The sequence below is a fragment of the Ananas comosus genome, linkage group 15 (genome assembly GCF_001540865.1).
Source record: "Ananas comosus cultivar F153 linkage group 15, ASM154086v1, whole genome shotgun sequence".
Classification (NCBI taxonomy): Eukaryota; Viridiplantae; Streptophyta; class Magnoliopsida; order Poales; family Bromeliaceae; genus Ananas; species Ananas comosus.
This window is the reverse complement of record NC_033635.1, coordinates 11,330,758-11,356,051: the sequence shown is the minus strand read 5'-3', so window position 1 is coordinate 11,356,051 and position 25,294 is coordinate 11,330,758. Positions and strand designations below refer to the sequence as shown.

The following is a 25,294-nucleotide window of genomic DNA, read 5'->3' as shown; positions in this document are numbered from 1 at the left end:
GGTTTCAAGGTCTCATCCCAAGTCTCGTGAAGCTCATCCTCCTCAATAAATTACTGCAATCACTTTTTCCAAACTCTATTGCATCCTAGCTATTCTGCGAGAAATTAGAGAAAAGAGGTAGGTATCATGTAGATTGTGGATTCCGTCATAAAATAAGAGCAAACGAAAACAAATCTTCAACAAATCTTCAACAGATATAGGAACTAAGAACTAAGAACAGAATTAAAGGAATTTGAAGATCGATGAACACGAATATATAGATTACCTCCTTCGATCAAAAAACCTAGCTCCAACAGCCTCCAATTAAGAAGAGCTCGACATACAGCATAGAGCAATCGGGAGTACGCCGAACGGTTTCTCCATTGAAGGAGGGTAAAGGAGGATCTCTCTCTAGGGTTTATCGGGCGATCGGGGAGGAGGGATTCGGTTCTCGTTGGGAGGAATCGGGAGATCAGAGAGTAGAGAGGTGCTCGCTCAAGAATCAGGCGATCGAGAGGGAAAATTGAAAAATGGGTATGGGACCTGTTGCAGCGAGGGAGAACGACTAAAATCAAAAAAGACGCCAAAACTAGACTTACCAGATCCACCCTTCAATCGCAGCATGGGCCGTTCCTAGGCTTGACCCCGGCCTCCGTGCATTGCACATGGTCCAATAGTCAAAACTACCATTTCGGTCCATACTTTCTCTGTACCCTTTTTTAAAAACTTTTATGCACGGACGCCTATAACCCATTCCGAAATAGACACTGCTTTTTTTTCACTAGGGTTTGAGATATTTTATATTTTAGCTATTGTTATTAATTAGTTTAGTTATTAAATTAAGATATTAAACACTCATAAATTTGGTAGAATAAAAATTTATTTAACCGAAATCACTTCTAAAAAATCAAAAGTCAGGGAAGACTCGACTAAAAAATAATCAAACTTGAAACGGCCTAGTTTTAAATGACCTACTCTTGTTTATTTTCGACTTTTTATTTTGCATGTAGAAATTTTAAGGAACCAAAAAACAGGGAAAAATAAAAAGTTACATATGGAGCGTAGAGACCTGTGAGCTCGTCGGCGGCCCACGCATCATCAATTCGAGGTAGGCAGTGGAGAAAGTGAGAGACCACACGCCTGTTCACGTGAATGCCATGGGCAGGCCCATCTGATCAGGGGCCCTGATTCGAAGGGGCCATTTAGTAGTAGTACGCTCCTGCAAGCCCGAATAGGACAAGCTCCGTTTACTTTGTAAGGGCCTAATGGCCGGGGAGGCCCATCATAGAGTTATAAAATCTAAACTACGAATTGGGCTTGGGCTTTAGCATAAATAAATTTTCTGTCGCACGGATTTCAACCTGGTTCATCGAACCATTCCATCAAAATCGAATAAGCTCAAATTTTTTACTGCTCCAAACGTTAGGTTATTTATATTCTACTCCTAGTCGGAGATGGTGCTTGCTCAATATTTAGTATCAAACCTTTTTAGTAAAGTTGGACCATATACAACTTAATTATATCATATTCCTATTGGCTTTCAATATATGCATCCAACCAACGTTGTCATTTTAAAGCTAGGAAAAGGACCCGGCATTACATGGCAAGTAATATACGCGCCCAATTATTTCTTTTTCAATGTGTGTATTTATCTTGGGCTCAAAACAATTTACTACATGCTATATTTTAAAAGGCAGAGTGAATCGAAACTAATATGCTCTTCCTCTACGCGAAAAAAAAAGGAACACAACATTATGAAAATAAAGATTCATACCAGAAGTATTAATTATGTAAGGTCTATGAGCTGAGAAATGGCCTGGCCCATACCAAATATTTCAACGCCCTCTAATCTCCATCCATGCGAATGCGTGATCAGTTTTGACATAGGTTTTTAACTGGATTTTAGTTTGTTACATAGATCTTGTAATTTTTCCTTCTAGCTAAATTATGGGGATTTTGCGATTAGCCAGAAGTAAGCCCGTCCCATTCAGCCCAGCTTGCGCTAATATGTTCGGGTATATATAATTCATGGACAACCAGGACAGCCTGATTAAGGCCTGAATTTCGTTTTCGCCTATTGGTCGGGGTTTCGCAAACTTGTGACCATGGGCCTAGCTGTGCACTCCCGTCAGATTTAGCCATATCCGTTTCTAGGCCTATTTTCCATGTGATCACGTGACTAGGCGAGCCATCTTTGCAGGCCGGACAAACGGGGTTGGTCTTCAGTAAAATAAAAATTCCTGCCACTGATTTGATCTCGGACAAAGTGAAAGCAACCAAAATGAACTTGCCTACTGCCAAAAAAAGCTTAAATTTTCAATGAGTAAGGCAACAATACAATTTTCTATTTATTAAATAATTAATTTATATATGTATTAAGATGTTGTTGGGCCTCATAGATCATATTTTTATGACGGCTCTTTCAGTTGCTTCTTTGAATGATCGAGCTATCTTATTTCACTTACTTTCTTACTAAGTCCTAGGATACTCTTGCTAGATCCAGCTTATACCTCTCTAACGTTACTAAACTAACCGTTGGAACTAACGGTTCTATATCAGGTGGTTCGGCAACTTTACTAAACTAACTTTACCATGGGCTCTAATCATGTCTCCCAACTGCCTATTAACAAAGAAAATGACCTATCGAGCTACTTTCCTTTACCAATGGGTCTAGAAGTATATATTACTTTCTAAATTAAATAGGGCTCATTTTCCTAAAACTTGATCTAGGCATTCAACAGTGTCCCAGGTTGCACCCATATGGATGCCCGGATCTTAAAGCCAGATGATATTGATAACTGAAAGCTAGACTTCGCCCATGACCTCGCCGTCCGGTTTTCATACTAAGCCCGTAAAGCCCAAGAGTTCCGGCCACCCAGATATCTAAGTCACGTCATAGTAGGTATGAGACCGGCCTGTGTGGGTCATGCAGCCTGCGTACTTATTCTTTGAGAATAGTACGTATTGTTGGAATTCTATCCCTAATTCATAGAGTATCAAACAATTGGAATTTTCGAAACAGCCCCTTCGGTATTTTATATCGAAAACTTGGATGTTTGAATTTGAAGTATATGTTCTGACGAGTCGCTGATGGTTGGACGCTGGCAACAATTTTGCCAAAACGAGAGGACCCAAGTCCTAAGCTCCACATCACAGGCCGTGGACTCCATTTTCCATCCAGAGAGAGTAGAAAACTAATCAAAAACTACGGGCTCGCCGAATAAGAGGCCCCTACCAAGCTGGACCCAAGTAGCTCGGCCTATTCTATGCACACGCTAATGGGCCGGATAACGATTGCATGAACGGATTTCGGTCAAGTGACTCAAGCTGGCCTTAAACCCCGAACCTTACACATCATTTTCGGGCCCTTCCGTATCTATTATCATTTTCCAACAAAATTTATCATTTTCCAACAAAAATTCTATCATTTTGACCCCCAAATGGCCTCATATGAATCCAAATAAAGCCAGAATTTCTGCATTCTTCAATATCTAGAATTTCATTTTTTTCCTTTTTTTTTTTCCTCAAGTTTTATGTGATGGTTTTAAACCTCGTAGAATCCAAACTTAACACCCCATAATCAGATACTATATCTAAATTATGGGTAAATAGTGTCCATGACGACTCTTTTCCATGCTTAGAAGAGTCCTCTAGTGATGATGAAATTATGGATAAATAGCATCTTGAAGCGAAGGCACTATTATTATTATTATTATTATTTTAGAGATAGGTAGCACGCTATTCGTTTCGTTTTTTTCATTTAGAAATAAACTTAGCTGGAAATGTGAATCAGCTAGGATTCGAACTTAGATCTCGGGTATCAACCACCAAGTCCTTTGTCATTTGCTTTAGAAACAGTAGGTAAGCGAAGGCATTATTGAACGAAAGAAATGCCGTAGCACAATAAGAATTGTGTATGCCATAGAATAGTTTTGCATTGTTCTTGTAACAGCATATATCAAAACATTTCTATTTGTGTTAGTGTGTTCTACTTAAAAAATATGTATAAAAAAAATTTATGGCCTACTCGAACAACTCTCCTCGGTGCTTACTATTTTACTTCAATCCTTTCATATTCAAAAAAAAAAAGCCAAAATTGGAACGAAGCATTATTGACTCCATTTCAATTGCCCAACCCACTATTCACATTGGTGCTGAGTTGTATCTAATATTATTCATATTAACACTGGGCTAAGTTGGAATATAAAGTTTATATCAATCGGCCAGCCACTATTCACAGGCATATATGTATGTATCATAAGGTCTCTGGGCTAAACAAGGGTACAGCCTATGCCATTGCTTCTCGGTGCTCAATAGTTTGTATCCAACGTTCATACTAATATATTGGGCCTTTTAGCCTACGTAAAACATATTCCCGGCTAGAACTTGCCAATAATCAAAGACTTTCATTTTAATAGACCAGTCCATATTTATTAATAACACACGGTCTTTGGACTGAGAAAGGGCCTCTCCCATGCCTTTCCATTATTGGTCATTTTTTGTTTGCCAATCTTCATATTAGTGCTGGACGTTTACAGCACAACTAGAATTCAGTCGTAGTTAGAGCTGGCCCAAAGCCCCACCCACTATTGACAGACATGCCTTGATTAATGAAATTGGGTCTCCAAGCTAAAAAAGGGCCCAGCACATGCCTTTGTCATAGGCGTGCACTTTTGGATGAGAGATGAGAAAGAGGCCAACCCAAGCTATCATATTCTCACTTTTTCAGTGTATCCAACCTTCTTAATAATAAAAAATAAAATATTATTGAGTCTTATTCACGTGTATGCATCCTATTTGTCAGCATCTTATAAAGTTCATTTTAACGGCCCAGATCACCCACTTATTAACTACTGAGACAGGACTTTTGGGCTGAAAAAGGCATGTTCTTTTGTTGCATCAGTAGCCTATTCTTATTTCTAAAGGCCCAAGCGAGGAAATGGGCTTAGCTTCAATAAACTTTAGTTTTGACATCGATTTGATCTCGGTTCATCATCTAAATTGAATATGCGCAGGTCCTTTAACTGGCGAAACAACTTTTGCCGATATTTTGTTTCTAACCTTCCTACAAAAAGCTGGGTCCTCGTACAACGTAATTAAATAATATCCTTGGTGCTCAATATTTTGCATCCGACCTCCCTAGTCCCGACTTATTTGCAAACTGGTCATTCGAGTTGTTGAGTGTAGAGTATAGACAACTTAGACTCTATGGACAAAAATTATATCAAGACCAGCCACTGCGAAATCGACCGTTTAGGTGGGTAATGATACATATTATGTAATATGAGATCGGCCTCAAACCATAGAGACATGCATGATTTACCTCCTAATTTACCATCAGTCAATGAGTATGATAGGAATCCAGGATCTGCATAAATTTGAGACCGACCGATCTCATATAATTTTTCTCCACCCCAACAAATTAAGTTTCATTTTTCAAAATACAGAACGGTGTTGAAAAGGAAAATGGGCTTTCTAGGGCCACTTTTCTTAATCGGCTGGGGCAGGCCCACCACCAATTTGCCTAAACAATAGTTATTTTATATTTATACCAAAATCATGGCACTTTTCTTTTTTAAGATTTGTTATAAAAGTTTTTACATGCCGGCTTCTCTTCGTAGCCGGTTTCAATTTAAACCCTAATTACTTCATATCTCCAATTACGTTAAATTCTAAAAAATTGAACGAAGTGACTAGGGACTTTTGTCTAAAAGAAAATAATTAATACGTCACGTCGTTGTTATATTATTTTTACGTCATTGTTATATTATTATTATTATTTTTCTGGTTGTCACAAGAGATATTCAAGAGAGGCCTGCTACTATTTAAGCCCGGCTCAATGTAATAGAATTTCACATGCAGTCCAGTCTACATAGAAATCGGGCCAGGCATGTCGATCGAATCTGTGCCAAAGGGCCAAAAGAGCTAACTGAGGCCAAGGGCCAAGTGCCTACTCACGGCCTACTCACTGAGGCCAGTGCGAAATGCACCTTGGAATCGAGAAAGCATAGGGTGAAATGGGCTCTGACAAATCGATGTGAATAATAGAATGGAGCCGGTCCGTCCTCCTTTCCTAAGATGCGCTTTGAATTGCTTCAGATGCGCTGTGGCCTGCGGTCACTGAAATCTCGGCATGTGTTCACTGAAATTGGGCCGGTTCAGGCCCATCTAGAACCATCAACAGATTTAATTTTTATTGTTATTTTTTTTTTTGGGGAACATTTTTTTAAACTCATAAATTGATAAATTCATATATTATAATAATAATAAATAGAAGTAATACAGTGGATCGGTTGGGATTGGCCGTCGTATTTACTATTGAGCTGCCGCAAAATTAAATATAAATTTACTACTATCAGTATCTATTTTACTGGCATAAATTTTATAACTTAATATTTAACCGACTGAAAGATTTTACTTACTTATTTTTTAAATTTTTATACTTTTTTAAAAGGAATTTAAACTGTGAGGCGTAAAATTAATAATATATTATAAAATATACGGGTAATATTTTTTTAAAAATATAGAATATCATATTCTAGAAAGATGGTCGAATTAGGGCCAAGCAAGTGCTTGGGTGTGCTATCCTGGGGCGTGCGGAGGTTCTAGATAAAGAGCGAGCGAGCGAGCGAGCGAGAGAGAGAGAGAGAGAGAGAGAGGCGGGCGCTGCCTTTCCCTTTCCATTTCCCCAACCCTTTTCCTAATTTCAGCTCCAAACAATTCCCAGTTCGCTCGATTCCAAATCCGAATCCGGACTCCGGAGCGATGTCGGACAGCGGCGTGGTGACGGTGTACGGGAACGGGGCGGCGCTGCTGGAGCCGGCGAAGAAGTCGTCGACGTTCTCGGTGAAGGTGGGGCTGGCCCAGATGCTGCGCGGCGGGGTGATCATGGACGTGGTCAACGCGGAGCAGGCTCGGATCGCCGAGGAGGCCGGGGCCTGCGCCGTCATGGCCCTGGAGCGCGTGCCCGCCGACATCCGGGCGCAGGGCGGCGTGGCCCGCATGAGCGACCCTGCCCTCATCAAGGAGATCAAGCGGGCCGTGACCATCCCCGTAATGGCCAAGGCCCGCATCGGCCACTTCGTCGAGGCCCAGATCCTGGAGGCCATCGGGGTCGACTACGTGGACGAGAGCGAGGTGCTGACCCCGGCCGACGACGCCCACCACATCAACAAGCACAACTTCAGGGCGCCCTTCGTGTGCGGCTGCCGCGACCTCGGCGAGGCCCTGCGCAGGATCCGCGAGGGGGCCGCCATGATCCGCACCAAGGGCGAGGCCGGCACCGGGAACATCGTCGAGGCCGTGCGCCACGTGCGCTCCGTCATGGGCGACATTCGCTCCCTCCGCAACATGGACGACGACGAGGTCTTCGCCTTCGCCAAGCGCATCGCCGCCCCCTACGACCTCGTCATGCAGACCAAGCAGCTCGGCAGGCTCCCCGTCGTCCACTTCGCCGCCGGAGGGGTCGCCACCCCGGCCGACGCCGCCCTCATGATGCAGCTCGGCTGCGACGGCGTCTTCGTTGGATCCGGCATCTTCAAGAGCGGCGACCCCGCCCGCAGGGCCAGGGCCATCGTCCAGGCTGTCACCCACTACAGCGACCCTGAGATCCTGGCCGACGTCAGCGCCGGCCTCGGGGAGGCCATGGTCGGCATCAATCTCAACGACTCCAAGGTCGAGAGGTTTGCCGCCCGCTCCGAGTAGCCCCCCACCCGATCCTCCTCAAGATTAATGCTAGCTGATCATCATTGAAGCGGAAGGTCTCCTCCCTCCCCCTGTCCTTTTACAACTCTAGCTTATATCTAAGTTTCTCCTTAATTCGTCATAGCTTGTCTGGATTTGCTGGATTATTCTATGTGCCCTTGGGAGCAGCTAAAACGGTTTACGCTTATGTCATGAGTCACTGCATCTATCCATCCGGTCTGCTTATACAATATATTTATATTATTAGCACAAATAATCTGCTCTCTTTATGCCTTGTCTTCTCGCCTTCTCTTCAAAATGTGTTCCAGTCCCAAGTGAAAACGTGATAATGGTATTCTTATCATTCGGGATACGATGTACTGTTTGCGCCTGCTATTTGGCAGACATTGTACTGGAAATGAACTGTTGGCTTGTTTTGTTCTTCTTTTTCCTCACTGATGATCTTTGTCTTTTATGGTTAACGTACTTATGTCTTTAGGAAAGAAAAGTATAGTTGATGAAATTTAGACAAGTGAAGATAGATCTCTGCTTTTTGAATGATATATTGGGGAACATAAGATTGGATTCTTTAGATAGTCTAATAGAAGTTGTATTGTATTGTTGACAAATGACTTAAAATAAGTATGATCTGTGAAATTTATACAAGTGGAGAGATAATGTTCTCTCTTGCAATGATATTGTTGAATATGAAGTTGGATTCTTTAGTTATTACGTATAAAAGGTATATGCTGAATACAAATGAGACAATTGAAAATCTATTAAAGTGAAGATAATTGTTTTTAGATTGCACCTTTCTTTCTGCTTATACTTTTATTAGGGGTTACTCTTTTTTAAAATGCGTCTAACTCTAGGGTGGTTAATCTTCTCATGCTACAAACTCCAGAATCTTACCTCTTTACTTGATCTTTGTGTTTTGTATAGATTATTGTGATTTATATGTCCCGGAAAATATTATTGCAACTCTAGGCTGATATTGATTAAAATTTTTATTATTTGTTAGTCAAGAAAGTAGTAGAATGGACCTTGGGATCTATATTGTGACTGTTTATTCACTATCCTCATCTGTCAGCTAAAAGGCATGTAATATAGTAACTGAGCTGCTAAACTTTTAAGTCTGACCTTAGCTAGTTCGTGGCTGGTAGACAAATATTTCTCTTTTAACTGATGATTTCTGAGTTTAATATGTTGAAAGTTTTTTTAAAAAAATTCTTTGAGTAAAGCCTGTAGGCCACTATTGTTGAAAGTTATTAAGCTAGGGATTGGCTATTAATATCTATTTTGGTTTATTTGTAGTAATTGTTTGGAAGTTCCATTCAACCAAAACAACTTTTATGCCATGCTTGTGTTATGTGCCACAACTGAACATTTCTTGTATGTGATTCTCTGTCCTCACATGCTCCTCTTGTATAAAATTTTCACTGAACTCCTGTCATTTTCTTGATAAAGTCAGCACAACCTACATTTGTCATAAGTTGTAAGTTGTAACATAAAGCAGATCTAAGACAGAGTTTATGATTATTTTAAAAGAATTACCATTATGTTCTTATTTTTGTCAATGCTACTGTTTTGGAAGCATGTAACTGCTTATTGCAGATGTCTCTGCAGCTATGAAAGAGTGAAATTCATTTTTACTAACGAACTATCTGTGGTTTCTTTGAATTGGCTAAACATTATGTCTTATTATATGAAAATTATAGGACTTTGTCTCGCAAGTTGTTGTTCTCATTTGCATCGATTCTCTGGAAGTTGGAACAAAACTTTAATGAGGTGGCGCCCGAACAATTTAGACAGGGATCTCCCCAGACTCCATCATTAAGTAACTTAAAATTTCAAAAATGGCGGTAATCTACTTCAGCCTTTTACCTGCTATCGTGTAAAATCTGCTTCAACCTTTTACCTGCTCATAAACGTGCATACTGGCTTACCATGCTTTTATTCACGTGGGACCGTGCAAATATACACAAACAACATGTTTTTATTCACGTGGGACCGTGCAAATATACACAAACAAATACGTGCGCAATCGCATGAGGTTTAGCAGTGGTTTGCATTCGCATTTACCTAGGCACGTAATCTGACACCCCACATGCATAAGCTCGAAAAGAGGCACCAGCAGAGAGGGTTCTCCACACAACCACCATAGCCACTTTCAGCTTTCACTGCAAGCAAAGTTTTTTGGCAAGAAAAATCTTCTTAACAAAATGATATAACTTCAGAACAGCTAATCACACCATATTGTTAGTTTCTCTTTTTGCTTTCTTTATTGTTATTATTATTATTTTTTTTAAGAATCGAGAGCTAGATTCTATCCCAAGCCAAAGTCCTCGCAGTTAAGACTCTACCCTGAAAATCCCTCGAGTCTTCCTAATACCCCTCAATCTTCCTCTCCTCCCAGTTAAGACTACCCCGAAAATCCCGAGTCTTCCTAATACCCCTCAATCTTCCTCTAACCTACCACTAGGATCCTGGTAGTTTGACATATTAACATATATCACTATCGCATTAATATAGCTATTCAATATGCCACGCCATCAAACTTTTCAAGAACAATAGTATTAACTAGATTCCAGACACGGCCTACAACTCCGTTTGACATAATTGAAAAGGCTTGTTTTGCAGCTTTTTGTCGATCTTCCAATGCCTTGGCATCACCCAACAGTAGTTTAAGTGTTTCCAGCAGTTCGATTTTTCCAGCAACCTTTAAAACAAATGACAAGGATCATCTGTTCAGAACAAACGGTAATAACTCTAAGCTGTAAACTTTGAAAGAAATAACGAAATTATTAATACAACCGCCACATAACCGGATCATCTGTTCAAAACAAACGGTAACAACTCTAAGATGTAAATTTTGAAAGAAACAATGAAATTATCAATACAACCGCCACATAACCACTAGCTTCAGTATGCCTCTAGTTATGCGATTTAGAAATTTCCAAAAAGGCAGGGTCAAACAAACATTTAACCAAGATTCATCATTTCAACAACAATGACGCTTCCACATAAGTGACACAATTTATGGACTTGTGTTGCAGTAGCCAGCCTAAGCAGGACAAAAAGAAACTGCTAAGATAGTCAGCCAAGCAGGTTGTCATCTTGAGGAGAAAGTTTCAACGCCAGTATAAATTCAAAAACTAAATTGACATTCTTGACTTGGCCAGGGAAAAATTCGAAACCAAAATGATATCCATTCTGGTAGTAAATTGACATTCTTGACTTGACCAGAGAAAAAATTTCGCAACCAAAATGATATCCATTCTGGTAGCAGTAGATTTTCTTGAGCTATGTTTTTAGTTATGCCACAAGACCATAGAAGGTTTAGGTTTTAAAAGTGATACGCATTGCAAGATTTCTCACCTGTGAAACTGATAAAACATTTGATTTTCGCATCTCCCCTAACATATGGGAGAAATGCCCAACATGGGGACCTAAAAAATGGACAAAGGATGTCAAAAATATCATGCTTGACAGACATAGAAGCGTACAAAGAAATGGTTGTACTTGTAACCAAGCAAATGTGTACCAGTCAAGACAGCACAACCCATTGCAGCAGCCTCAGAAACATTATGACCGGCCAAACCAGGTAAAAAGGAACCTCCAATCACTGCTATCGGAGTGACCCTGTAAAGCATTCTTAATTCTCCTGCATCATATTATCATGTTATCAGCGATTGATCTTTGTTAACATTAAGACAGATCAGGAATATAGAAAGGACTCATCAAACAAACAGGCTCAATATGGCATAGCAGGTTTAATGCATTTTCTTAACATAGAAAAATATTTTGCCATAAATTAATTAGCTGCATATCATTTGAACAAATAGAGTTGTAATGATAAAAAGAGCCAAATTAAAAGATATGGATGAAATCTATGTCTACCATTTCATAATACTCTTACAAAATTAAACAATAAAAGCAGAACAATAATCCATACCTAACGTATCAACCACATAGACACTAGTACTTGGGAAAATTACTTCACTTCTGGACCTCAGTGAAACATTCACTCTCTGTTTTTTAAGTTCCTGCAAACAGAGAATTGCACATAAGCAAATGAAGATTGGGAATGTTTCTTTAAAAACAAACAAAATCCAAAATCAGAATGCAGCACGAGATGCATGTTATGCAATAAATTGCATACCACTTCTTAAAATGACAGTTAAAGCACAGTAAGAGAGGGTAAACAAATTCTAAATTTAAGCCCCTGCACATGGAGAGTATACTAGAGAATGACAAAATTGCCTTAAGCAGTGGAAGGCATGTCATTGAGCCCACTTGCACAATTATAATAGAAAATTCAATTCAACCATCTGAAATATTACAAGATTATTGTGCGAAGGACATTCTATATCATACTCGTATATGTGTGGAACCTTAGCAAGACTTTACCCATTCTAGAAGTTTTCACTTTGAACTAACATATTACAACGATAATATGAAAGGGTTGCATGTCAAGCAAGTTATGCCTAAACCAGTAACATTAAACTGACTAGCCTTTGCGAACATGCACTCACTCCTGAACTTATGTGACAGCTTGATCGGCCCAGACTTTACCATCTCAAAATTGATTGGTTTTAATCTCATAGTCACTTTACATATAAGAAAGCAGGGTGAAAAAAAAAAAAAAACTATGCAGCATAGATGTTTCAAGGAACTACAAGTCAGAGCTAAATACAAAAATTAGGCAAGATGTTTGAAGAATAAAAAAAAAAAAAAACTACTCTGTTACATACTAAGGCAATCTTACTATGCAGCATAGATGTACCAAGGAACTACAAGTCAGTTAAAGACGTAAAAATTAGACAAGACATTTGAAGAATACTAAAAAAATTATTCTGTTACATACTGAGGCAATCTTCTGGCCATCCTGAGGATGTCTTGTCACAAGAATCATGAGTAATGTAGGGAATATCTTGATCAATTCATCGTGAGCCCAAAGCATGACTATGAAAAGAAATGAAGTATAACAAATTAAGTAAGAAGATCACAGAATACAACAATAACATGCACAAAAGAGGAAACATATGCAAATAAAATTACAGAATATAACTTTTCTGTGCTTAACTCAAGTCTTAGAACTCGAAATGTAAACATAAACTAACAATGACTATCAAATACCAATCCAAGGACATACAGAAAAAGAGGCCTTTCATATAGATAAACTATAACCATTATTTTCAAACAAGAATTCAGAACCAATGGTTCAGGTTATCCCTTATTAGGTACTTAATATCCAATTCTCATCTTTCTATATAACTTTACAAATATTAGATACAAATGATAGAAATGATCCTTTCTCCCTTCCTTTATCTCCTTCACCAACACTGCCATTATAGTCATCAGTGCTTCCAAACCTTCTAGCTTCCCTTCCACCTCCACTCCAATTACCTTGGTTTTATCTTCCATAGGAGTCTAATTTGGAGAAACTCATGGTTGTGGTGCTGGTGGTAGCATTAATGGAGAAGATGAGCCCATTGTTCATGAAGGAAAACCAAGACAAGGCCAAACATTGTGGATGGTCATGGCAACACATAGTAACGATGGTGAAGGGTGTTAACGGTACATATAATTGCAGTGGAGGCGGTGTTGATGGTTATGATGGTGAAGGAGAAAATAAGACATGGTGATTGATGTAAAAGGGAGAGTGGTGGCAGCGGTGGCCTCGGTGCAGGAAGCAGCAGTATAATAGGTATGATCCAGAGGAAGTAGATCTGATGATTGTCGCCTTACTTAAAATAGGGAAATAAGGAGAAAGGTTTTGCTCTAAGTAGGAAGAGATGGTGGTAGCATTGGCAAATATATTGCTGCTTGCTGTACTGATACAGCAACGATGCATACTTGTGGTGACAGTGCTTGAAGGGGAAGACAGCTAGAAAATTAGGCATTATTAATAATTGTAAGACATAGAGGGGAAAAAAAAGAGAGAAAAAACTCACAAGTGATGGACAACCCACAAAAGGTACCTATCTATCTTTATTAAAGAAAGAACAATTCTATCTATCTTTATTAAAGGAAGAACAATCTTAAGTACCTAACTACTATTTATGAAAGGCAACCTTCGTGATGGTTTTTGATAGAACCCCACACTCTGAAAGGTAGACAATCGCCAGAGATAATCAATCAACAAACTACATAAAACATTGTGTGCAGAAAATGGTTCGTGTAAAATTTTTTCATCAACAGCCTCCATTTCCAAGCATAATCTGACACTACTTAGGAATCATCCACGTTAAAGTAAATAAGGAAATCAAAGCTTCATAAAATTTTACGTAAATGAGGAAAAGGGACGTCACCTTCTTCTTCGCCCTTATGTACAGATGCTGCCATCCAGATAGGCCTGTTGTTCATCTGCAGCTGCAGATTGTTTATTTTTCTTGCATCTTTCTCTGAAACATCTAAATCTCCAACAGCTGAACAATATACTTCAATGGTCATGGTTTGTAAACTTCACTACTTTTATACCTTCTTATAAAACACATATTACAATAACATTTGCAAGTTCCAAGACGATGTGATTAGAAAAATATTCTGATATAAATTACAACAAACAACGTAGATAAAATGTTATGTTCCTCAAATTTGAAACAATTTCAGTGCAAAAGTAAATGAAGCATAGTTCAAAATACAATACCATAACTCAGCGTGTGAAGCATACCGTACTTTAGATCACCTGCAAAATGGATGATAGATGGTGATGCATGTAGCAACTGAAAACGCACAGCCTGAACAGTGTTCTGCCGAAAAATAAACAGTAAATCACAATGAAGCAAATACTCTGAACAAAGAAAAGAGAGCACAAGAATGTACCAGTGAGACAATTAGAGAAAGTTTCGACAACATCAATGAGATTAAGGGGAGGGCTAGTAACCCAGACCAGCGCTTAAAAGATTTGAGAGACATTCGAGCATTTAACAATACCACTGCAATCTGGACAAAAAAAGCAGGTGATTGTTTCCCAAAGAATAGCTATTTCATGACATAGAAATAATTTTTTTAAAAAATGATGAAAAACAAAAGTAAAGAAGAGTCATCAAAATTTATCAGATTAGTGATGACTAGGAGAAACAATAAAGTAATGTGGACGTATATGCATCATGATCATACTAGAATATGCACCCTAACATTGTAAAAGGATGCAGGAATTAGGAAATAGTGAACACATAACACCTCAGTAAATTTCCAAGTTAAGCTTAATGTCAGCCACAAGGAAAGCTAACCAACAAGATACTGATTTTATCACACAAACACAAAAACACTGATATTTGCACTTACAATTACTCATGTAAAGCTGTAAAGTTAGCACTTATGTGCACAGGAGTAGGTGACGCTATCTATATTGAACGTGCTAATTTTTCGCAGCTTAGAGCTCTGAAAGCCATCAGATCGATGAATATATGTGACAGATGCATCGATAATGTATCAAACCATATGGTAGGTTATGTCATTTATTGCCATAGATTAGCCAAGTCCAAATTAACATCCTGTACATGCTGGTTCTTCTTCTTGAATGCTTTTCATCTATAGTTCAGAGCCATAGAGATGGATTTGTGTTTATTAAAGTTCGAGAGTCATTTAATGGAAGTAAACCTTAAATTATGAAAAGCTTTAGCTCACAGCTTTTAGGGTCTGTAAAGGGATCTTGGGAAGCAATTTCTCATGAGAAACAACCAACATATTACTGATGCATTACAGGGGATTCACAAACTTTTGGTTGTCCTTTCAGCTTATCATTCTCCTTAGAAGTCTCTCGTTTCTTCACTAAGTGCATCTTAGGCCAGCTTGATCGGGATGGGTTTACCTTGGCCGCAATGCACTCCGTCGGGATTTTTCCGAAAGCACAACATCGGTGCTCATTGTGACAGTGCATATTACAGTTTGTTCATCACAAACATGAGTGCACTTCACTTGCCAAATGGGGATGGACATCTTGCTTAGTGCAAAGCCAATGCCAAAAACAAGATAGTTGTGGAATCAAAAACACTAGAAAACCTTTTACACTACCTTGTTTCACACACCTATCATTAGATCTTGCAATCTCAAGATGTTAATCTCAATTATGAGAAAGAGAGAAGATATAATACACGCGATCAAACCATCTCTTCCCTTCCTTTCCTATTCAAGTTTATCAATAATAAAACTATGATAGATAGCACAGCTTGATAGAAAATAGATCATTAATATCAACATAGGAACCAAAGGGGAAAGAATTGCTATAGCATAACTCACTCCTCTCTCTGCTGCAGAAATAATGAGGTTTGGCCACAATTCACTTTCCATTAGGAGGACTGCATCAGGTTTCCAATAGCTAAGAAAATTTTCCATTGCCATAGGAGAGTCAAGAGGTGCAAGCTGTGGCAGAAAATAATGATCATGTAAAAAAATGGATCTTATTACAAGAATTACAAAAATTGTAACTTCGATAGGAATTTCTTTAGATTCCTTTTTGACTATTTGTCAAACACAAGCACGGACAATTTGATGATAAATCTGTGCATCTGATGAAGAGAATAGGCCAGGCTAGTTTGCTTGATCCAAAAGAACACCCAGGTTCAGCACACAACTTATGTTGGAGGATCATGTGCAGCGTATGATAGTTTAAGCCTAATTTGTTAGGCTAAATTATAGAGTACCACTGCAATTTCCTCGTTGGTTCTAACACCTCCCGCAGTGTTTATTGATGTTGATCATCACATATGAAGTTCAAAAATTTTATTAGATGACCATTGGTCTCAGATGCATAACTTAACGAGAATGAGCTGGATAGATGATATAATATCTATACTATAGTGAATTCGCACCAAATGACATAGAGGTAGTAAGACTATCCCTCTCTCTCTTTTCCTTGTTTCTTTAAATTTGATTTTCTTTTTTCTTTTTTCTTTTTTTCTTTTTTGCTTTCTCTTTTTCTTTGTTAAATCTATTGTGTTATTATGTGCCGAATTCATTCCAATAAGTTCTGCATCTGAATTAACAGCCCTTCCAAAATTCTGGACTAAATTAAGATGAGAGTAAAATTCAAATAATACATCAATTAAAAACTTATGAATGTCATATTACCAATAATTTATGAAACTCATGAATGTTATTTTATTAGTAGCTAAGTCTAAAAAGAGTCTAAACAGTGTGCGGTACTAGGATGAGTCCAAAAAGATTCTAGTTGAGTCAGGAGATTTCCACAGCTACCCAGGGTTGCATAGAAATCTGATATAGGAATATATCCGGCTATTTATCATTTAACACCCAAACGTACTTCATCCTCAAAATCCTAGGGTGCACATGACATGTGGAAGAACAGAAGTGAACATTTAGTTTTAACACGCAACAGAGTGCAGCGTGAGAAAGCAGAAGCACACCTGATATATAACGCAACTTGGAAGCTGATCTTTAATAACTTCACTACAAGAGCGCAAAACACATAGATGCAAAGCAATAAGCCACTCAATTAATTTATAATGTAAAAACATTTAAGGGCCAGATGAGTACGACTTGGAGACAAGTTGCAGCCAGTATTTATGATAATAAATAAATAAATAAAGTATGACCTTACAAGGCGGATAGTGTGGTGGTGGTCATTAAAACAAGGAAATCGGGGCGGTGGCGGAGGCAGTGCTTGATGAGGGGAATGGAGGCCAATCCTTCGCCTAAGGAGACGGCGTGGAACCAGAGGACGCAGGGGCGGCCACCCGGTGCGGGAGGGAGGGGGCGGGGAGAGGAGGGGCGGCCGAAGCGCTCAGGCCATCGAGTGGGGTGCTCCAGCCCCCGCAGCCGCCGCCATCGCAGCAACAGATGCAACGCCGGCTCAGCCGCACGCCCCGCCGCCCTGTACAGCCCGTAAGCCACGCGGCTCGCCATCGTATTCATTATCATCCCTTCCTTTGACCGTGGCCCGTGGGGCGGTGTTTCGAGCTCTGCTGGCTCGGGCTTCAGTAGTTCAGTCTGGGACCATCGTGGCGACCTGAGAGGAGAGCGTTCGATACTACGGCACTAAAACTAATAATCGGATCGAACAACATATGTATTCGGTGAATTACTAAGAGCGATGCTACCGGTATACTCAGAACAATACTACTAATATACTCAAAAATTTTCGTATTAATTCATAAAAAACAAATTTAACATTAATTTTATTAATATTTTTAATATTAAATACTTATAATAATTATTTAATTTTTTTAATGGAGAGTATATACATATATTTATATTATGTTTGCACGTAGCGTTTTTTTTTTGTAAATTTATAGTTTGAGCCTTTCTATGCCATCATGGGAGTAATGCGTTAGAAATATATAGCTCGTTTGATTAGAAAGGTCCTCATAATAATAATTTTATCAGCAGTATAGTATGTAGTTATATTATACTCGATTTTTATGTGCATCCGAACGGGCCCCACTAGCGTGTCCAATTTGGCATCCGATCCGGCTCGCGCAAATCGGACTTGAGTTCTCGAGGTACCACAACTTTTGAGGAAACGGCATCCGAAAGGGCCCCAATAGCATGTCAGATTCTGCAATCCGATCCGGCTCGCACAAAATCGGACTTGGGTTCTCGAGGCCCATGACTTTGAGGAAACTGCATCCGAGCGGGCCCCCAATAACGTGTCCGATCTGGCAATCCGATCCGGCCNGACTTGGGTTCTCGAGGCCCACGACTGTTGAGGAAGCGGCATCCGAACGGCCCCCAATAGCGTGTCCGATTTGGCAATTCGATCCGGCTCGGCAAAATCGGACGTAGGTTATCGAGGCCCCCAATTTTTGAGGAAGCAGTATCCAAACGGGCCCCAATAGCTTCCGATTTGGAAATTCGATCCGGCTCGCACAAAATCGGACTTGGGTTATGGAGGCCCATGACTTTGAGGAAACTGCATCCGAGCGGGCCCCCAATAACGTGTCCGATCTGGCAATCCGATCCGGCCTACTCAAAATCGGAGTTGGGTTATCGAGGCCCACGATTTCTGTGGAAACTGCTGGGCGCTCGCCAAGTATCCTTATGTTGTTTTGTGCCTCGTGGTGGTGGGTGGGAGCGCGAGAAGAGGCGAAGGATGGGGGACGAGAGGGTGAAGGAGGAGGCGCTGCAAATCTTGGGCCTCTTTCAAGTCCTTCCGCGCTTGGTCGTCTTCGATCTCGATTACACCCTCTGGCCTTTCTACTGGTGAGTTGCTGAGTCGCTCCCTACGCTTATTTTGTTGTCCCTCTTTTCCTGTTCCATCTCCACACCTCCGCATTTTCTCCAATTTTTGATCTATCTTCTAAGAGTGCTTGTCTCGCCATTTAGATCATCTAATCCAAGGTTTGTTTTGATCTATTTGCATAGAGGGTTTTTGCTCTGAATTCTTTTGCGTTTATTTTATTTTCTTTTCTTTCCATTTTTGCTTTGATCGATTCCTCTTGTGGTGCTTCTCGTGGGTCATGTTCTTCGCATATACGAGAAATTTCACGTTTCTAATTTTCTATCCCTCGGTGGTCATGGGGCTGATCTTTCTTGATGGATTAGCCAGAACCAATTATGTCAGCGGTCGATGATTTTAGCAGATTTGAGTTTGATGTGGTATACTTCAGCTCTTTCTCCAAAGAATCATGGCTGGCGGGTTGAGGGCGACGGTGAAGGGGTATTGACGGGGCTGGAAAGCTGTTCACGTGGCCTTACTGGTGTGCCCCATGGTCTTTGGAGCTAGGTATTAGAGTGTATTTAGTAAAAAAAAACTCTAGCATATTTAGCTCGCCACCCAAGTTGATTTTAACTTCATGCCCGCTCAGTGTAATGCTCTGAGCTCCGGCCATCATGGGTTTTGCGGCTGTGTCTCGGTGATGTGATCTCTTGACCTGAAGTGCACACTCCAAATGCTCAATTCGGCAACATCGTTGGTCCCGTCCAAATCTGCGACGTATGCTCTTATGCTGACTATAGCTTGATGACAGATGTGAAACACATACTAAGGAATCTTCTGCAAGGTTTGAATCAGTAGTCGAACATGGATGATGGAATTGAAAGTAATTTGAATTTGTGCGGTTTGTTCGCATAATAGTTTTGTTCTAGTCTATTTTGGATCTTAGAGTTGTATATGGTCAAAGCCCCTATAGCAACATATGATTTTCAAGTTAACAAAAATTGCATGCTTTGCCGGCAATGCATAATTGCCGTATGACATGAAGGAAGTTGAGAGTTAAAACCTAGCTTGATATTGGGTATGGAGGCCGGAAGCTTTGTAAAACTGATTGATGTAATCTGTGAGAAAACCTTTTCCCATTACATTAGGGACCAGTTTGGTTTACGGTTTGTAATATTCCGATAACCCTCTATATTTTTTATTAAAAGTATTCAAATCATTATCATTCAACTCAAATTGGGTAGTTGTGAAAGGTGTTAGTGAAGTAGTGGAACCATTGTAGATTTTAGATAGTAGGAATACTAGATTATTATGGATTAGGAGATATTCTCATTTCCATGCTTGATGAGAATCATTAGTAGTATGTTAATAAGAACATACTAGTTCTTACCAACCTCCCTACCCAAGTGGCTTCCTAACTTAGTAACAAACTTGCTACTCCAAATATAAAATATATAACATTTCCAGAATACTAAAAACCTTAAACCAAACGGCCCCTAGATGTCGTCTACAAGGCCATGCTTCGAAACTTATCCAGCCAATATAAGGCTGCTAAAGTGCAAGTGTGAAATTTGAGAAAGGCTCCATGAAAGGATCAACAAAACATGACGACCAAATGTTGAACAGTCTTGAACTTGACATGGAATTAACGTGGAACTTAAACCCGATCAAGAACCACACTCGGGTGATTTTGGTTCATTTTCCGGAATACCCAAAAAAATATTATGCTCTTTGACACTTAACAAATCTATGAGAAAGAAGTATATACACAGACATCCTGCGGATAAGAGCAAACACCAAACCACTGCAAACCTTCCATATCCGACAAATCCTGCTTGGTGCCAAAGCACAACTACAGAACCTGCCTTCAACTAGAAGCTATATTGCTCACAACTTCATCAAATATACAGAATATTCCATGACAACCAGTAGATCAAAATAAGGGAGGAGGCAAAATACCTAGTTCAGCTTGAGGAGAAATGAGAAATGGGAAGAATCAGCAATAAGATGTTTGTGGAGAAAACTTCTTGAAGAGGTCCAAAACATCGTAGGATGGTTGTTGCCACACAGTTGGCATTGACATTCATAGTTGCGTCAAATAATTATGAAGAATGACTTCACGAATTTACATCTTCTACCATGAAATTTTTTTTTTCCCGTTATTATGAGGTATATAGTATGGGGCTATCTACAAACTGTGGATTTTAACTTATGCAAACTACCTTCTATTTTCATATTCATCTACACCGTCACCCAAGTGTCTTCATATAAATATAGGGTTGGCTGGAGAACAACTCAGCTTTGATACTCCTCCTAAGGAAATTTATCTAATGCAGTCAACCTGATGTCAGCTCAAAAAAAATGGCACTACTATCGGGAGCAAAGAGAAGGTTTGCAGTAAAAACTATTGGGCTTAGTGATTTGTTTGTGTCAAAATATGCAAGCCCGGAATATCTTATTTCCAAAGTTTCAAACGTGTAAACATAGGAAATCTCTCCATCCTTTTTTTTAAAACAAAAAATTGACCAAAAAATTCACAAATGAAGGAAAAAGGTAAGAGCAGAGTACAACAATATGCTTAGGTTCCTTTTCATGATCTACGGTTTTTTCTTTTGCTGTGGGATCGAATAGAATGAAACTCAATTTTGGGAAGTTTCCTCAAAGAGTTGTTTTTACAACCAGATGTCAAACTTACAGTAGTCCAATAGTGTTGAAATCTAAACCTAAATAGAATTAGGGAATAAAGAGGCTACCACATGGCAATTTATGCTCAATTAAGTGGCATCCCTCCACCCTTTAAACACAGGAAGAGTGAGCATGGAAATCACCTTCTTATTTCCTTTTTAAGAATTTAAAACGTCTCAGTGGTGAGATAAAAATGTATAAACAAAATCTATTTATGTGATTAAATGATGCCAATAGAAAAGCATATTCTTGTAGCACATAGCTTTATGATTCACGTGAAATAATGAATTTGCAGGATAACTTCTTTTTTTTTTATACCAAAAAAACATATTATATGCGTGGCTCATTTATCTAGCTAATATTAAGAATTTAAGACTAATTTTCTTTGTGCAGAAGGAAATAAATTGTTGAACATTTAATGATTGAATTAATCTTTTTTGTTATGTTTTAAATATATATATATATATATATATATGTTTTTTTTCTGAATTTTGTATTTGATGCTATTTGGGAACTGCCATTCTACAGAATGTTAGCTGTACATAAATTGGACGTATGTCTTTGAGGTATTAGCTTGGTTTACAAATAAGAGCTTTGACCTTAATAAATATGAGCTAGGCTCCTATACTATCTGTAGTACCGGAGCTCCGCTACTATAGTCTCGTTTTCAAACTTAGGATGCTTGATCTAGGTTATTTGAAGTTTTTATGAATAAAATTTTATATTTTTTCGACATAGTTTACTTTATGATCAAATCATTTCAAAATTGTCAATTTTCAATGGCTAGTATAGTGAGTTTGTAGTTTAACGGTGTAGAAGAATCTAAATTTATTCAAATTTTGATAAAACATACTTTAAACAATCTAGATCAAGATCAACATCCTTGATCTTGAATTAAAAAGTTCTATCCTCAAATTTTAAAGATTGTTCAATTTCAACCGTTCATTCTGATATGATTTATTACTAAGTAAACGATGTCGAAAAAAATTAAAATTTTATTTCTAAGAACTTTATATACTCTAGATCATATTTAACGGTGTGAATAGTTGATTTGAACATCCTAAGATCGAGACTATAGTACCGGAGCTCCGGTACTATAGATAGTATTGTAGCCTAATTCAATAAATATATTCATCAGTCAGCTTTCCTATTTTCCTGTTTCTATCAATGAATAAGTTCATGCTTGTGTTTAATGATTATTATCTTTTCTTTTTGCAAATTGGTATATTTCTATAGTGTCAACTTTTCATTTTTAAGTTTGAGAAGGATTGTCTGACAATCAAATATTTGGTCTTGTTACCAGTGAATGCCGCTCTAAAAGGGAAATGCCAGTCCTTTACCCACATGCTAAGGGTATAGTACATGCGCTTAAGGCTAAAGGGATAGATGTGGCAATTGCCTCTCGATCGCCAACACCTGACATAGCTAAAGCTTTTCTTAATAAATTGGATCTGCAGTCCATGTTTGTAGCACAGGTGAGACAATGAAGAAGACTATTCTATTCATATCTTGTAGACACTTGTTCATTTTGTATCTTTTGTTTCATAGACAAAAAAAATTTTATTCAGATGTATTTTAGAAGAGTGTTCTGTGTGTTCATTGGATACTTCTATTGAGCTTTTTTAGTTATCCTTTTAGTAAATATGTTTTTGGCAAGGTTACACGAAGAGTTAAAGTTACAAGCAAATGAAATTTAAGCAAGTTGAATATGATAATCATGTGTATATCTTAATTCAATATACTGTAACTTGGTCTCTTTTTTCCAGGTTCTACTCTTCGAAAAGAATTATGTGTGGTCACTAAAATGTCCAATTACTCTTTCCATCAATTTATTGTGGATTTCTTTATTCTGTTGCATTTTTTTGTAAATAGCCACTCTTTGTCTAGGTAGATGCTAGACGGTCATACTATCAGTTAAAACCTGTGTAGGGGTTTATCTTTTAGTCAAATCATGTAATAGTAAAAGACTTAATTATAAACTGTGTGTTGGGAATATTTGTTCACTTGCCAATTCTCTTCACTCTCTTCATTGTCTTGGCTATTATCATTGTATTGGTTCTATATCTAAATGGCCTCCGCACATGATGTCCAACTCTAAGATGTGAAATCAGATTCCTGTTCTCTGGAAAACAGTGCACAACATTGGCCTCAAAGGCCCAGCAATGGCACACTCATATAGAGGCCCTAGAGACATAAAGGCACAACAACAAAATAACAGGAAGGATGTTATACATACTTGAGACCACCCATTGTGAGGATCAATGTCACTACCAACTAATCTAGCTGTCGCAAAGAAAATTCAAAGAGTCAATTTCTTATTTTCTGATCTCTTACTGAATTGTAGGATCCAAATACATGAAAGAGCGTGATATGATGATTGCTATGTGCATTGCTTCATCACCTCATCTAAATTTTCTTTGACTCTCAACATTTCACTAATTTAAATAGCATGCTTTCAGATAAAACTTTAGAACTTGAGTGTCTGAGCATATGTGGATCATGAAGCAGTGTTGTTGACTTCCAAATTGTTCATCTTTTCTCCTTTTGATTTATGTTTCAATTTGATACGAACATTGACTTTCATGAAGAGTTGTTCAACTACAATTCACATTTAATCAACAATTACTTTGACAGGAAATATTTTCCAGTTGGACTCACAAGACCGAGCACTTCGAGAGGATTCGGAGGAGGACCGGTGTGCATTATAAGTCAATGCTCTTCTTTGATGATGAGTATCGGAATATTGAGGCAGTAAGTTGTATTTGCTATTTTGTCTTCTGTGGCTCTGCTTTATGCGTCATTCATTATAGGATCATAAGAGACCCAACTAATTGTGAAATTCCTAGTCATTTCCGGCATGCACCCAGAACACAGATATGTTTGCCATTTATGAGATTAGTTTAGACAGGCGGCTAACAACGTGCATTCTGAGAAATTAGCACCAAATATTGAATGAGATTTTGACGTGCAAAGTGTTCCAAGTGAGAAATGCCTATTTGTATATTCCTGCATCCTTTAGTCAACATATAATGAGCATTGATTCTGTTGCAAATGACTTGTATTGTTCTCCGATTTCCTACAAGCAGGAACCTCTTCTAAAACTGTGTTTTATTCATTGTTTGGTTTCACATATTGCCATACATCCGTGTCCACGCATCATATATCCTGATGGTGCAGGGTACTTTAGAAAATTTAATGTAAAAGATTACCATGTGAGCTGACAGAACCGGAATATTTATAATAATGTGATGTCCAGACATAATTATTCTTGAGAATCTGGCTTGCAATAGTCTCTCAGCCTGTGAAGGAGATGTGTCGTGATTTTCCATATACATCTTCTTTTGTAAAAACTGCATCCAATGTCCAGTAGTTTTTATGCAAGGAGCACCCTTATCGAGCTCTTTTTCTTGCAATCCAGTTCTTTTGTGCTTCGTCTTATCCCTTGTCTTGCTGTATTTTCAGGTATCTAAAATGGGGGTAACATGTATTCTAGTGGATAATGGGGTAAATCTTGAAATGCTGAGGTTGGGCTTAAGAAATTTTGCTCATAACTTTTCATCACCCAAGACAAAGCAATCAGAATAGTGTGATATTTCATGCACTATTATGATTGCCTTGCTGATTCATGGTTGTTAAGCACTCCATTATTTCCTCTGATTTATATAATTAGGTGATCTTATATTTATAATTGTTATTCACCTACTTTGTTAGCCAGGCTACTGTATGCCAAATTCTGTGTGATTCAAGACATTTGTCTCTCAAGGTTTAAAAATTACTGTTTTTTGTGATGAAACTTTTCATGGAAATTGGGCTTGGTCAGCT

General features: G+C 38.7%; 3 protein-coding genes across 10 annotated transcripts; 2 read left to right on the top strand and 1 right to left on the bottom strand.

Annotated features, from left to right (window-relative positions):
- LOC109721123 (probable pyridoxal 5'-phosphate synthase subunit PDX1.1) lies at positions 6,548-8,117 on the top strand. The gene has a single exon (XM_020248552.1). It carries the CDS (start codon positions 6,745-6,747, stop codon positions 7,681-7,683), a length of 939 nt encoding a protein of 312 aa, XP_020104141.1. The 5' UTR covers positions 6,548-6,744; the 3' UTR covers positions 7,684-8,117.
- On the bottom strand, positions 9,891-17,710 carry LOC109721122 (probable 3-deoxy-D-manno-octulosonic acid transferase, mitochondrial). Of its 7 annotated transcripts, none has more exons than XM_020248544.1 (11): positions 17,231-17,706; positions 17,037-17,079; positions 15,910-16,032; positions 14,491-14,610; positions 14,315-14,417; positions 13,977-14,093; positions 12,530-12,627; positions 11,618-11,708; positions 11,207-11,326; positions 11,041-11,111; positions 9,891-10,381 (listed from the first exon to the last, which is right to left on the bottom strand). In XM_020248544.1, the coding sequence occupies exons 1-11, from the start codon at positions 17,548-17,550 to the stop codon at positions 10,199-10,201; spliced, it is 1,389 nt and encodes a 462-aa protein (XP_020104133.1). In that variant the 5' UTR covers positions 17,551-17,706; the 3' UTR covers positions 9,891-10,198. The 7 variants fall into 7 exon arrangements, with proteins under 7 accessions (XP_020104133.1, XP_020104136.1, XP_020104135.1 ...); XM_020248547.1 differs by having other exon boundaries at positions 14,354-14,417; XM_020248546.1 differs by having other exon boundaries at positions 14,339-14,417; positions 17,231-17,705.
- LOC109721403 (magnesium-dependent phosphatase 1) lies at positions 18,672-25,278 on the top strand. Of its 2 annotated transcripts, none has more exons than XM_020249024.1 (4): positions 18,672-18,831; positions 22,776-22,947; positions 24,107-24,223; positions 24,935-25,278. In XM_020249024.1, exons 1-4 carry the CDS (start codon positions 18,722-18,724, stop codon positions 25,055-25,057), a joined length of 522 nt encoding a protein of 173 aa, XP_020104613.1. In that variant the 5' UTR covers positions 18,672-18,721; the 3' UTR covers positions 25,058-25,278. The 2 variants fall into 2 exon arrangements, with proteins under 2 accessions (XP_020104613.1, XP_020104614.1); XM_020249025.1 differs by lacking the exon at positions 18,672-18,831 and adding an exon at positions 21,134-21,177.

Excerpts from the sequence above, each read along its gene's own strand:
- LOC109721123 (XM_020248552.1), top strand. The coding sequence starts at position 6,745 with ATGTCGGACAGCGGCGTGGTGACGGTGTACGGGAACGGGGCGGCGCTG.
- LOC109721122 (XM_020248544.1), bottom strand. The coding sequence starts at position 17,550 with ATGATAATGAATACGATGGCGAGCCGCGTGGCTTACGGGCTGTACAGG. Across the intron at positions 14,094-14,314 it reads GCTTCACACGCTGAGTTATG|CTGTTGGAGATTTAGATGTT; the intron begins GTATTGTATTTT and ends TATATTGTTCAG. Across the intron at positions 12,628-13,976 it reads ACATAAGGGCGAAGAAGAAG|TCATGCTTTGGGCTCACGAT; the intron begins GTGACGTCCCTT and ends TTCTTTTCATAG.
- LOC109721403 (XM_020249024.1), top strand. The coding sequence starts at position 18,722 with ATGGGGGACGAGAGGGTGAAGGAGGAGGCGCTGCAAATCTTGGGCCTC. Across the intron at positions 18,832-22,775 it reads ACCCTCTGGCCTTTCTACTG|TGAATGCCGCTCTAAAAGGG; the intron begins GTGAGTTGCTGA and ends TCTTGTTACCAG. Across the intron at positions 22,948-24,106 it reads AGTCCATGTTTGTAGCACAG|GAAATATTTTCCAGTTGGAC; the intron begins GTGAGACAATGA and ends TTACTTTGACAG.